Source organism: Triticum aestivum, chromosome 4A (genome assembly GCF_018294505.1).
Source record: "Triticum aestivum cultivar Chinese Spring chromosome 4A, IWGSC CS RefSeq v2.1, whole genome shotgun sequence".
Classification (NCBI taxonomy): domain Eukaryota; kingdom Viridiplantae; phylum Streptophyta; class Magnoliopsida; order Poales; family Poaceae; genus Triticum; species Triticum aestivum.
This window is the reverse complement of record NC_057803.1, coordinates 4,560,677-4,574,982: the sequence shown is the minus strand read 5'-3', so window position 1 is coordinate 4,574,982 and position 14,306 is coordinate 4,560,677. Positions and strand designations below refer to the sequence as shown.

General features: G+C 52.0%; 2 protein-coding genes across 4 annotated transcripts; both read left to right on the top strand.

The window, feature by feature from the left end:
* Positions 1 to 2,961: 2,961 nt before the first annotated feature.
* LOC123084702 (protein FAR1-RELATED SEQUENCE 5) lies at positions 2,962 to 7,233 on the top strand. 3 transcript variants are annotated; one of them, XM_044506193.1, is made up of 6 exons: positions 2,962 to 3,169; positions 3,324 to 3,404; positions 4,061 to 4,171; positions 4,705 to 6,567; positions 6,653 to 6,712; positions 6,914 to 7,233. In XM_044506193.1, exons 3-6 carry the CDS (start codon positions 4,109 to 4,111, stop codon positions 6,992 to 6,994), a joined length of 2,067 nt encoding a protein of 688 aa, XP_044362128.1. In that variant the 5' UTR covers positions 2,962 to 3,169; positions 3,324 to 3,404; positions 4,061 to 4,108; the 3' UTR covers positions 6,995 to 7,233. The 3 variants fall into 3 exon arrangements, with proteins under 3 accessions (XP_044362128.1, XP_044362126.1, XP_044362127.1); XM_044506191.1 differs by having other exon boundaries at positions 2,962 to 3,404; positions 4,069 to 4,171; XM_044506192.1 differs by having other exon boundaries at positions 2,962 to 3,404.
* Positions 7,234 to 7,391: 158 nt separating this feature from the next.
* LOC123084701 (ABC transporter B family member 19) lies at positions 7,392 to 13,773 on the top strand. The gene is made up of 8 exons (XM_044506189.1): positions 7,392 to 9,344; positions 9,445 to 9,620; positions 9,732 to 9,896; positions 9,984 to 10,279; positions 10,378 to 10,694; positions 10,817 to 11,040; positions 11,161 to 13,089; positions 13,264 to 13,773. Exons 1-8 carry the CDS (start codon positions 8,312 to 8,314, stop codon positions 13,609 to 13,611), a joined length of 4,488 nt encoding a protein of 1,495 aa, XP_044362124.1. The 5' UTR covers positions 7,392 to 8,311; the 3' UTR covers positions 13,612 to 13,773.
* Positions 13,774 to 14,306: the final 533 nt, after the last annotated feature.

Sequence of the window (14,306 nt, the reverse complement as noted above, 5' to 3'; positions counted from 1 at the left end):
GAAGAGTCCTAAAGGGGGAAGGCACCTCCTAGGTGCCTTGGGGAGGAGGGATTCCTCCCTTGGCCGCCGCCCCCCTAGGATATTGCATCTCCTAGGGCCGGCGCCCCCCCTAGGCTCCCTATATATAGTGGGGGAAGGAGGGCCTCTTAAACCACGCCTTTGGTGCCTCCCTCTCCCTCTCCAACACATCCTCCTCCTCCATAGAGCTTGGCGAAGCCCTGCCGGAGTACTGCAGCTCCATCACCACCACGCCGTCGTGCTGCTGCTGGAGCCATCTTCCTCAACCTCTTCTTCCCCTTGCTGGATCAAGAAGGAGGAGACGTTACGCTGACCGTACGTGTGTTGAACGCGAAGGTACCGTCCGTTCGGCGCTAGGATCTCCGGTGATTTGGATCACGTCGAGTACGCCTTCCTCATCCCCGTTCTTTGAACGCTTCCGCGCGTGATCTACAAAGGTATGTAGATGCAATCCTATCACTCGTTGCTAGATGAACTCCTAGATGGATTTTGGTGAAACCGTAGCAAATTTTTTGTTTTTCTGCAACGTTCCCCAACAGTATGAACCCTGAAGATCGCTATCCATCTGACCTCCTGTGCAAGTCCATCAATCTCTGCAGAGAGATCGAGATCTTCCTCCTCCTCTCCATACAGGTTCAGACCCGCAAACTTGTCATCCAAGTTCGGCCCTGTTTCCCTGTTATTTTCTCCATCACCGCCGCCAGATCCGCTCGCCGCCGCCGGCGTCATCGTCTCCCTTCCAGCCATGCAACACGACCACAACAGACGCAGTCGTACCAGGATGCGGTCTAGATCGCGGCCGTGTCAGATCGGCGCTCGAATTGGTGGGAACCCAGAGGTAGATAGGGGAACTCTCGCGGTCGCCGCGGGAGGAAAGTGGAACCCTAGAAAAACCCTAGGGGAGAAATGTAAGTCACCCCCTCTTTCTCTTGCCAAACCATACGAGTCCGGAAGAAATCCATTCTCTTGCCTACACGTTTAGGTAATTTAAAGAAGGAAAGTAAATGGCTAGGGACATTACTCATGCAAGTTTCAACGAGAGTTAATCTACCCCCCATTGAAAGCAAACCCCCTTGCCCGATGTTATTTTTACATTAAACATTTGTTTTCACAAAAGGTTATACTTTGCAATCTCGAAGAGTTATCTATTCTACCTTGAATCATAAAACTGTAGGAACAAAAGCTAGACTGAAAACAATTCAATTTACCACATATACAATGACGCCATCTTACTGGTATCTCATAGCATAACTGGGGAGGGGGAAGGGAGATAAATGTAAAAGAGGAAAAGGAGTTTTGTAAGACATTCATCTCCACTGTACGGGATGTCTTCTTTTATTCACACACCCCATAATTTGAGGATCTCGTAACATTACATACCGGAGATAACACTAAGGGGTGATCCATCATAATTCAATCTGGAACCCGAGCTCAGATGCACCCGGTGAACAGTAAAAAACAAAAAATAAATCTATTTTTTTGTGATGCAAGATGCTCCCATGCGTGCACTCCATGCAAAATTATGTGAAGTTTGGACATTCGAGGACATCAAAGTACGTGGTTTTGGCGTATGTTGGGTATTCGATGGTTTTACTCAATAACTAATACTATATCCTATCAGTTTACATTCAGTAATTCATGAATGGTGGTGGTGTTCAAAATTAGATTAACTACTTAGGTGTCGCATAACGACAAAGACAACATGGACAATTGATTAACTACATCAGGATTATTATAGTAATTATAACCTGGAGATACTATGGTGGTAACTATTTCTTTTACCTAAACGGCTATATGAACTACACCGTTGTTACGATGGTTAACCTGAATGTTAACCATACCAGTGTTCTAGCGGTAATTGTTAGAATGACAACTTATTAACTATACTGATGACATTGTGATGACAATAATATGCACAATTAGGTAAAGACATTGATTCATGATGAATGTTTATCGAAAAGGTCGAGTAACTGCACCATTACCCCATTGCTATAGCAGTAGCTCATCACTGATGTATTGGAGCTTGGTTTATATTTACTTGGACCACAACATGTTCAGATATCTCACATAACATAAAAATGATTTTTGAAATAAAATTATAACTCCGCCATGAGGAAGTGGCTACCTTATCGTGAGACTTTGAATAGATGCACCAAAAGAGTAAAATGAGATACAATGCTTCTAATTAAGTTGATCTAATGCACACTTGATTACTAGTTGATTTGAATTATGCATGGCTGAAGTGAGCGTGACGTGTTGCACCATGATGATCTGATCCTCAGGTCATTGTCACTGGCCTTGGCTCTGACGGATGACTTCCCAGCCGCTGCATCAACAATGTTACCTTGGCTGTGTGATTATTATAAAAACTAGAGGGGGCAAACTGTCCTCACGGCGTGTCGCCAACGAATGCAAATGAAAGACGTCGATATACCCCCAACGACCTATGTGTTATTTTTCTCTTTATTGTGCCCGGAAGGTCTTGTAAGGTTTGGACAATTTCAATGTATATGTACTCTTGCTCTTCTCGAAAAAAGTTGTGTTGTCGCTTTGAACTTCTTCCCTTCACGGCTTCGCTCAGTTGCCTGAATTGCATGGACAAACTTACTGCAAATTCTGCTAAAAAGAAAACTTTACTGAAAATTAAGCGTCAGTCATTCAGCTTCGCGGAGCGAACGGAGCGACCCATCAGCCACTCCAAGAAAATACTCCCTCCGTTCGGAATTACTTATCTCGAAAATGGATGTATCTAGAACTAAAATACATCTAGATACATCTATTTTTGAGACAAGTAATTTCGAACGGAGGGAGTAGGTTGCGGCCCGCTCCGCTCCGGCGCGGAACAGGGCGTAAATGTCCGAACTACCCCTGCTCAAACAGAGAAAAAGAGGCGAACTACCCGATATGCCCACTTTGGTAGCAGGCGGTGCGCGCGTGGCAGGCGTAGAGCGCTCCGTCGGCCGTCGCCGTGCCCCCGGTATCCCATCTCCCACACCAAATCCCAATCCGGCTCCCTGCCCCGCACCAGCGCCCAAAACCCTAGCTTTAAACCCCCGAATCCAACCGATTCCCCCGCCGATTCCCGCCATTTCTCGCCGCAGCGGCGATCCACCGGACCTGGATCGGTTCCTCCGTCGCCGACCAACTCTAGGTTGCTTGGGTTGTCCCGAGAGCTCTGTTCTGGTCCATTTTCTTTCTAGGACGGATACTCCAATCCCATCCATCCTCCAGTCTGTGGCAGGTTTATTTCCTGCGGGGTGCCTATTCCCAGCTAAATTTCGCTTCTCTGGTTCCTGTTTGGTAAGCATGGAGTTCGAGGGCGAGGGGGGCATTGGTGTCGGTGTCGGCGATGGTGAAGGAGACGACAGGGTGGACGAGCCTACCAGGTGAAGAAACCAAAGGAACATATACTGTCTTTTACATTCAGCTGTCCAGTGCCAAGATTTTTGTCTGCGCAACCGATTTTGACATTGACATTAACTCGAAGAGGATGTGCCCAAATCTATGCGAAATAGGAAGTGTCACCGTGTGGCTTGGAGGCTAGTAAAAGTTCAGCATGTGTACTGCTAAATCTTGTCTGTGTGAGAATAGAGATTTGTTGATAATACGTATTATAGGTATAATGATAGTCCATTTAGCCTTTACATGAGTGCGTTCTGCAATTGTGGAAATGGGACCTTTGTTTTAGGTGCATTCTGTAGTTGAGGAAATTGGACCTGCACTCATAGACTAACAGAGTGACCAGCTGTTCACCTGTTCACTGCATAGTGTATAGCGTCTTGCCGTCTTTTCATTTCATGGGTGTGAGAAACTAGTAATCATCCATGAATGGCCACTGCATATGACACACAATAGTTGAGTTTCTATTTTGTCTACAATACTCTGCCTCTTACTATGCAATAGCAAGGGTGTAACATGTGTGTGATTTTTGTAGTGTCAAGAGAATGCTGTGACTTAGTACATGTTTACTTCTTTTCTTCAATCAGGGCCTCAACACTGCATTCCTGTGGCAGTGAGATAATTTCTAACTCCTTTGTTATAGTTATTCAGATGCCTACGCTGTGGAATTAGCGCAAATGCAACGCCTCATATGCGTCGTGGACCGATGGGACGGCGGACTTTATGCAATGCATGTGGAATAGCATGGGCAAAGGTAGGCACTGTGTGTTCATGACCACTTATGTTTGGTACTTATTCACTTTCATCTGTGTTGGCTTAGTGTGTTTAATCAATTTCGCTCACTCATGTTGTGGCTTATAGGGCCTACAATTCCTGTGCTTGTTCATAGATTCAAATCGCATTGAATCACCCATCGTTTTTCTTTCTATAAGGTTTGTCTTGTGCTCTGTACTGAACTAAAAAATAATGTTCCTGTGAAAACTCTGTTGTTCTTCTACTTGATGAACATTGGCTAGTATGGGTCAGAAGAGCTTTTCTGTTGACTTCAATTTTTCTGGAGCTTGAATTGTGTATTTTAAACTTGCATATACTTTTGACATAACGATTCTCGTTGATTCATAGTAGAGCGGCATATTTTGTATTAATATAGCATGGCCAACACCTTACATAGTCAAATGTTTCTTAAAAAGATCATATACATAGTCAACATAAGCAGAGAGTATATTATATCCCGACAGTTATGTTTTGTTTAGCATGCTAAATCATTAATCATTTGGATGCAAGCAGGGAAAATTGAGAAAAGTTATTGATTCTGACACCCCCATAGATGATGTTCCTGTTGCAAAAATGGTGCCTGAAGTCGGCATGGAATTTGACAATGAAGACAAAGCATATGAATTTTATAACAGGTATGCTGGACACATCGGCTTTAGTGTTCGTAAGAGTTCATCGGACAAATCAGCTGACAACATCACAAGATCAAGGACCTTTGTATGCTCGAGGGAGGGTTTCCGTAAGGACAAAAAAGGAGCTAATGAAGTTAAGAGGCCAAGGCCAGAAACAAGAATAGGATGCCCCGCACGGATGATAATTAAGATTACATCCTATAATAAATATCGCATTGCTGAATTTGTAGCAGACCATAACCATCAGCCAGCACCCCCATCAACCATGCATATGCTGAGATCTCAGAGGGTGCTTACTGAGGTACAAACAACTGAATGCAATTCCTCAGAAGATTCCACAACACCGTCAAGGTTTTCTGGTGGCTCTTTAGGACAGCAGGCAGGAGCTTTTAGAAATGTTAATTTCCTCCCTGCAGATTACAGAAGTTCCCTTTGTTCAAAGCGTACGAAAAATATGCAACCTGGTGATGCAGGAGGTGTTGTGAAGTACCTGCAGAGCATGCAGCTAAACAATCCGTCTTTCTTTTATGCTGTCCAGCTTGATGAGGATGACAAACTGACCAACATTTTCTGGGCCGATTCCAAATCTAGAGTTGATTTCAGCTACTTCAGTGACGTGGTTTGTTTGGACACAACCTACAAGATAAATGCACATGGAAGGCCATTAACTCTCTTCCTTGGAGTGAATCATCACAAGCAAATCTCCATATTTGGTGCTGCTTTGCTTTATGATGAATCGGTGGAATCGTTCAAGTGGTTGTTTGACACGTTCAAGATTGCTACAGATGGAAAGCAGCCAAAAACAATCTTGACAGATCAATCAATTGCAGCAAGTGCTGCCATAAGCGCAGTATGGCCAAGTACAATTCACTGTCTTTGCCCATGGCAAGTGTACCAAAACACTGTCAAACACCTTAATCACATCTTCCAAGGCTCTAAAACATTTGCAAAGGATTTCAGCAGATGTGTTTATGATTATGAGGATGAAGAGGGTTTCTTGGTAGGATGGAGAACCATGCTAGAGAAGTATGATCTAAGAAACAATGAATGGCTTCATAAGTTATTCGAAGATCGAGATAAATGGGCATCAGCGTACAATCGACATGTATTCACCGCAGATATAAATGGTTCATTGCAGTTAGAGTGTGTTAGCAATGTCTTGAGAAAGTACTTGAGTCCACAGTTTGATTTTTTGTCTTTCTTCAAGCACTATGAAAGAGTGTTGGATGAGCATCGCTATGCAGAGCTACAAGCTGATTTTCATGCAAGCCAAAGCTTCCCGAGAATACCTCCCTCGAAAATGCTGAAACAAGCTGCCAACATATACACACCTGTGGTTTTTGAAAAATTTCGCAGAGAGTTTGAGATGTTTGTGGATTCAGTGATCTACAGTTGTGGGGAGTCGGGAACTGCATCGGACTATAGAGTAGCAGTAACAGATAGACCTGGGGAACACTATGTTAGGTTTGACTCCAGTGACTTATCTGTAGCTTGCAGTTGTAAAAAATTCGAATCAATGGGTATCCAGTGTTGCCATGTGCTGAAAGTCCTTGATTTCAGAAATATAAAGGAGTTGCCACAAAAATATTTGATGAGAAGATGGACGAAGGATGCAAAGTCTGCAGACAGAGGCAATCAAGAGTTCTTGAGTGATGGCGCTTTGCAAACTCCAAGCTCTCGTTTAAATGTCCCTGTGCCAATTATAAATCAACCACAATCACACTTAAATAATGACCATGACCATGTAAGTTGATCAAGTAAAACATATAATTGAGAAGTTAATTCTGATTCTTAATTCGGGCTGAGAATGGTACACATGACAATCACAGGCCGCTTCTGTTTCTAGCTTCGGCCACCAAGCCCTTCAGGGAAATGCCAATGGAAACCAGGTATGGCACATTGGTTGAACTGAATTTATATGTAAAGTTGTTTACAGCACTTTAACTTCTCAAATCATGATTATTGGTTTTACCTTCGTCACAGTATTGTTAACATGTGCTCAGTGCTGTTCCACCTCCGATTAACTACTCACAAAATTATAGAGACTGGAATAGTTTACGCTTTTCTGACTTCTAGTTTTCCTACTACAGGGCTACACCCCTTTAGCCGGGATGAACCAGCAGCCATTTGTCGGAGGTTTCCCCCTAAACCATGAAACGGGTTTTGAATGAGAAACTGGGATTAGGCTTTCGCCCTGTTGTTCCAAAAACCCCGAATTCTTGTAGTAGAACTATAGACTGTCTGTTGTAAAGTAGTAATAATAGTCAAGTAATTTGACTGGAGTTGTTTCGGTGTAGAAATTCGGTTAGCTCTGAGTGGTAATAAAGATTCGAACTATGAACCAACTAAGCTGCTAGCATTTTGAACGGGCGAATATGAAATATAGAGTTGCTACTATGCAATTTACTCATCCTTTGTACATCTAGATTCATCACCTGAGCAGACTTGCTTTGCTCATTTTTACTCATCTTTCAGCCGGCCGTAGAGGCTGTGCATACTGATTCCCATGGCTTGACTGGGTGAGTGCACCTAACCAAATAGATGAAATCCACGAGCCTGCTTTCCTTTGAACATGACACTTTCTAGGTAAGCAGCGGTGATGAAACAGTGCTGTTTCCTCGCCACTTGGAAGATGACCGACCAAACAAACATTAAGCTATTGACCGGCCGGCGCAGCACTACCTGAAGAACCGTGTTTTTTTTTTTTGAGGAAATGAAGAACCGTGTTTTGAAACGAATAAGACAGCAGATAATCATACTGTTCTTTTCTTTTCGCTTGCTTTGCGAGTCAGATAATCATAGTGCTGCTTTCCAAATCTTACTGCAGTAAGTAGTATACAAGGGGCTGTTCGTAGGCTAGCTGGGGATATTCTGGGACGGGTTTCATGGGGCGTCGTGGGCGCCGGTGACGAAATTTGGACCGTCTCGCGCGGCTCAGCTCATAGGCCAGCGGATCACGCTCCAGGCGATCGACACGAAGATGTGTTCTTGGTGGCAGGCTGCTATACTCCCAACCCTGTCTAGTACATATCCGAGTACATTCATCCATTAAACAATAATAATCCATTGGACATCGGCGTTGAGAGCTTTGATCACATCAAAGAAACAAGCATCGTGTGGAGCCTGGCAACAGGGTTCCTATCTCCGTCTCCATTTGTCGAAGCCGTCGCGCATAGCTATGCCCACCGCACAGCTCGGACTTGGTAAATCATCAAGTACGTATCATATGCAGGCAGAATCATGTCAAGCACGGCGCATTCCTCACGTCACCGCACACGAAACAGTCAAATCGCAGCGCAAATGTACCGTTGCTGATCCTGGCTCAGGCACCTGGCAGTAGAAAAGGGACACAGCGCGCGGCGTCGTGCCCAAGGGCCGTGCCGTCTGTCCGGCGACTGCCGACCAAGCGGCGAGCATCGGGAGCTACACCCGAGAGCGGGAACCCCTTTTTATCATCGGACCCAACGCCACCTCCTGGAGCTGCGACCATGGCCGACTTCTCCTTCTCCCGCTCCGGCCCGCAGCCGCAAGGGCAGGCCCGCCGGCGCCAGGGCGCGCGCAGCCCCTACCCGACCCCGGACAACTCCACCTCCTTCGCCGGCGGGCGCGGACAGCGCCGCCGGGGGGGTGGCGGCTACGATGACATGTCGTGGCAGAGCTCCGTGTCCTGGCAGCCCGACACGTCGTGGGCGCAGCCGCACGGCCTCGGCGCCGCCGTCGGGCCCTGGGGCCTCGCCGGCTCCGACGCCGCCTCCCGCCGCGGCCCGGCGCTGTTCCAGCGCACGGCGCGGGACTACTACCTGTCCCGCCGGTCCGGGGCACGGACACACAGGGACCGCTCGTCGTCCATGTCCACGGTGCACCGGCCCAGCGGCGCCGTCAGCACCGTCGCCGGCAAGCGGCTCGAGCTGCAGAGCGTCGTGACGGACGCGAGCCGGGCCGCCGCCGTGGCCCCCGACGTCTCCTTCGCCAGCAACGACGACTGCAGCATCGCCGCGTCCGTCGCCCCTGCTGGCGCTGGCGGCGCCGTGGACAGGGCGATGGTGAGATACGGCGCCGGCGCCGGCGCGCGCACCCCGGTGTCCCGCGAGGTCTCCTTCTCGCGCGACAACCACAACAAGCTCTACGTCACCCCCGCCCCCGTGCAGCGGGACGTGCCCAGCTTCGGCTACGACGTGAGTGCCACGTCCTACAGCCAGAGCCGGAGCCGGTACTACGGCGACGACGCCGGCGGCGGCTACGAGGACGACGACGACGGCGAGGTCGAGCTGAGGGCCGGGAAGCCGGTCAGCGTCACCGGGCTGTTCAAGTACTCGACGCCGATGGACGTCGTGCTGCTCGTGCTCGGGTGCATCGGCGCCATGATCAACGGCGGCTCGCTGCCCTGGTACTCGTACCTCTTCGGCAACTTCGTCAACAAGATCGTCGCCTCCGACAAGTCGCAGATGATGAATGACGTCCGGCAGATCAGCGTGTACATGGTCATCCTCGCCGTGGTTGTCGTCATCGGAGCGTACCTCGGTGAGCACATCGTGCCTCTCGTTCTGAGCCATGGCACACTGACATGTCATTCGTCATGCATGGATCTACTGCTAGTACTGATGAGCGTTGGTTGGCGCAGAGATCATGTGCTGGAGGATCGTGGGCGAGAGGTCGGCGCTGCGGGTGCGGCGAGAGTACCTCAAGGCGGTGCTGCGGCAGGAGATCGGCTTCTTCGACACGGAGGTGAGCACCGGCGAGGTGATGCAGAGCATCTCCAGCGACGTCGCGCAGATCCAGGAAGTCATGGGGGAGAAGGTAACCAAGATTACCAATTGCTGATGCACGTTGTTCGTATCGATCGGCAAAATATATCTGAATCCTCGTAGCACTCTGCCTGAACTGCTGTACTTGTGCATCTATATATAGATGGCAGGGTTTGTGCATCACGTCTTCACATTCATCTTCGGCTACGTGGTCGGGTTCAGAACTTCATGGCGGATCGCGCTCGCCGTCTTGGCCGTCACGCCGGTCATGATGGCCTGCGGCATCGCCTACAAGGCCATATACGGCGGCCTCGCCGCCAACGAAGAGGTAATTAGTGTCTGAACATAGACTGATGGAAAACAAACATGCAGTCTGGACTTGGTTCTGAACTTCTGATCATCATGGATCAACTAGGCGTCGTACCAACCTGCGGGCAGCGTGGCGCAGCAGGCGATCAGCTCGATCCGGACGGTGCTGTCGTTCGTGATGGAGGAGCGGCTGGCCGACCGGTACGCCGAGTGGCTGCGCAAGGCGTCGCCGATCGGCGTCAAGATGGGCTTCGCCAAGGGCGCCGGCATGGGCATGATCTACCTGGTCACCTACTCCCAGTGGGCGCTGGCGCTGTGGTACGGCGCCAAGCTCGTCGCCCAGCAGGAGATCAAGGGCGGCGACGCCATCGCCTGCTTCTTCGGCGTCATGGTCGGAGGAAGGCAAGCACGACGCCGGTGCCAACGCGCCATCACTTTCTCTGTCACTAGGCTTGTTCGCTGGCTGTAACTTTGGAAATGGTGTGCGTTCGTGCGTGCAGGGGCCTGGCGCTGTCGCTGTCGTACTCGGCGCAGTTCGCGCAGGGGACGGCGGCGGCCGGGCGGGTGTTCGAGATCATCGACCGGGAGCCGGAGATCGACCCGTACGGCGCCGGCGGGCGGGCGCTGTCGGCGGTGCGGGGCAGGATGGAGTTCAAGGACGTGGAGTTCGCGTACCCGTCGCGCCCGGAGTCGCTCATCCTCTACAACCTGAACCTGATCGTCCCGGCGGCGAAGATGCTGGCGCTGGTGGGCATCAGCGGCGGCGGCAAGTCCACCGTGTTCGCGCTCATCGAGAGGTTCTACGACCCCACCCGAGGTACGTACAATCACCATGGAACCGCTCATTCCCGTGCGCCACCGTACCATGGTTGCACGTACGATGGATGATCGATCGGCCGGCGAAGTTCATGCAAACTGTATCGTGTTGGTTGTGTGCAGGGACGATCACGCTGGACGGCCAGGACCTGGGGTCGCTGAACCTCAAGTGGCTCCGGTCGCAGATCGGGCTGGTCGGCCAGGAGCCCATCCTGTTCGCCGTCTCCATCATCGAGAACGTGATGATGGGCAAGGAGAACGCGACGAGGCAGGAGGCCATCGCCGCCTGCACCAAGGCCAACGCCCACACCTTCGTCCTCGGCCTCCCCGACGGCTACGACACGCAGGTGACTAGATCCATTAACCAAACTGATGATGATGCCGATGCTGATGATGGCCTCACTAGTCTGTCTCTGTCAATGGGCCCGCCAGAATCTCCTAAACAAATTCTTTCTTGGTTTATTTAGGTTGGTGACCGTGGGACCCAGCTGTCGGGGGGACAGAAGCAGCGCATCGCGCTGGCGCGCGCCATCATCCGGGAGCCGCGCATCCTGCTGCTGGACGAGCCCACCAGCGCGCTCGACGCCGAGTCCGAGGCCGTCGTGCAGCAGTCCATCGACCGCCTCTCCGTCGGCCGCACCGTCCTCGTCATCGCGCACCGCCTCGCCACCGTCCGCAACGCCGACACCATCGCCGTGCTCGACCGCGGGGCCGTCGTCGAGTCGGGCCGCCACGCCGACCTCATGGCCCGCGCCGGCCCCTACGCCGGCCTCGTCAAGCTCGCCTCCGACGGCGGCAGGTCCGACCCTGCCGTCGCCCCCGGCACCCCTGGCACGCCCGGCGCGGCGGGGTACAACAGCTTCACCGACAACTCGGGGTACGACGTGTCGGTCTCCAAGTCGAGGTACGGCGGCATTCGCGCGATACAGGAGGAGGAGGAGGCGGACGCCAAGGACGCGCGCGGCCGCAAGGCCGCCGCCAAGTTCAGCGTCTCTGACATATGGGAGCTGCAGCGGCAGGAAGGGCCGTTGCTCATCCTGGGGTTTCTCATGGGCATCAACGCCGGCGCCGTGTTCTCCGTGTTCCCGCTGCTCCTGGGCCAGGCCGTCCAGGTGTACTTCGACCCCGACACGGACAAGATGAGGCGGCAGATCGGGTACCTGGCCCTCGCCGTCGTGGGTCTCGGCTTTGCCTGCATCCTCACCATGACGGGGCAGCAGGGCTTCTGCGGCTGGGCCGGCGCCCGGCTCACCATGCGCGTCCGCGACCGCCTCTTCCGCGCCATCATGCGCCAGGAGCCCGCGTGGTTCGACGAGGAAGACAATGCCATGGGCGTCCTCGTGACACGGCTCGCCAGGGACGCCATCGCCTTCCGCTCCATGTTCGGCGACCGGTACGCCGTGCTGCTCATGGCCGTGGGCTCCGCCGGCGTCGGCCTCGGCATATGCTTCGGGCTGGATTGGCGCCTCACACTGATTGCCATGGCATGCACTCCACTCACGCTCGGCGCGAGCTACCTCAACCTGCTCATCAACGTCGGCGCCAGGTCCGACGAAGCCGCGTACGCGCGGGCCAGCAGCATCGCCGCGGGCGCCGTGTCGAACGTGCGCACCGTCGCGGCGCTCTGCGCGCAGGGCGGCATCGTTGGCACGTTCAACCGGGCGCTGGACGGCCCCTCGGCCAAGGCCCAGCGCAAGTCGCAGTACATGGGCATCATCCTCGGCCTCTCCCAGGGCGCCATGTACGGCGCGTACACGGTGACGCTCTGGGCGGGCGCCTACTTCATCACCAAAGGCTGGTCCACCTTCGGCGACGTGTCCAAGATCTTCCTCATCCTCGTCCTCAGCTCCTTCTCCGTCGGCCAGCTGGCCGGGCTCGCCCCGGACACCTCCGGCGCGCCGACGGCCATCGCCGGCATACTGTCCATCCTGAAGCGGCGGCCGACGATCAACGAGGAGGGCACGAAGCGGCGGACGATCAAGGACGGGAAGCCGATGGACGTGGAACTGAGGAAGGTGATCTTCGCGTACCCGTCGCGGCCGGACGTGACGGTGCTGAACGACTTCTCGCTGCGCGTGAAGTTCGGGAGCACGGTGGCGGTGGTCGGGCCGAGCGGGAGCGGCAAGTCGACGGTGGTGTGGCTGGTGCAGCGCTTCTACGACCCGCTGGGGGGAACCGTGACGGTGGGCGGCATGGACGTGCGGGAGCTGGACCTCAAGTGGCTCAGGGGGGAGTGCGCGATGGTGGGCCAGGAGCCGGCCCTGTTCAGTGGGTCTATCAGGGAAAACATTGGGTTCGGCAACCCGAAGGCCGCGTGGGCCGAAATCGAGAATGCTGCGAAGGAGGCCAACATCCACAAGTTCATCGCTGGGCTTCCCCAAGGCTACGACACTCAAGTGGGTACCACTGCTCACAAATTGTTCTTAAAAAAACTGCTCACAAATCTCAACTTCCAATGCCAATCTTAACACTTGTATTTACTCAAAACTAAACATTTTGTAAATTAAGATGTTGTTTACATGGTTTTCACACATTTTAGACATTATATACTAACTGCTTATTTTTGGCAGGTTGGGGAGAGTGGGGTGCAGCTGTCAGGTGGTCAGAAGCAGAGGATCGCCATCGCGCGAGCAGTCCTGAAGCAGTCGAGGATACTGCTCCTGGACGAGGCGAGCAGCGCGCTGGACCTCGAGTCCGAGAAGCACGTGCAGGAGGCGCTGCGACGAGTGTCGCGGCGCGCGACGACGATCACGGTGGCGCACCGCCTCTCCACGATCCGCGACGCCGACCGCATCGCCGTGGTGAGCGCCGGCAGGACCGTGGAGTTCGGCAGCCACGAGACCCTCCTCGCGAACCACCGCGACGGCCTCTACGCCGCCATGGTGAAGGCCGAGATCGAGGCGCAGGCCTTCGCGTAGAGGAGTACAGAACTACGAACTGATCCCAGTGTTCAGTAATATGAACATTATTTTTTGACGTGTTTTACGTGACCAAGTTCTTAGTAGGTAGTCAATATATTATTTCGGCAATGTTACCTTACCTAGACCACAAGATGATGAATAAACTCTGCGAGAATACAAGGATTAGATGAGACGTCCATTTTCACAATATATGAACTCCAGCCGGACGGCTGATAATGATGCCGCGAAATGGAGAGAAAACAAAATTAGGGAGAAAAACTGTACTTAGCAAATAAGATGAGAAATCTTGTTCGACGAGACAGGCGAGCTGCTCTTGGAGATGATGGGGTTAATTAAGCGGATTGATGTGGCCATGGTATCAGTTGAGATGGATTCGGTGAGCAACCTGGATGTGGATCTGTTGTGATCATTGAGCCGGTTATTTTACTTGTTGTCGTCGTGCTGGGCATTATTTGTGAAAGATGAAGAACGAAACAACACATGCCAGCTCCACAGACATCCATCTCGCATAAGGGAGGGCATATTCTTTGTTTATTTATATAAATTGTGTAGTGAAGATTCTGGTGCTCATTTGGAACTGGCCACCATGTTAACGGTGGTTAGTTGTTAAGGCCCAGACAATCAGCGCTCTACCTTTTGGTTATGATGCTATGGAGTACCGACCTTCACTCATTAGTATATGTTGGTAAATT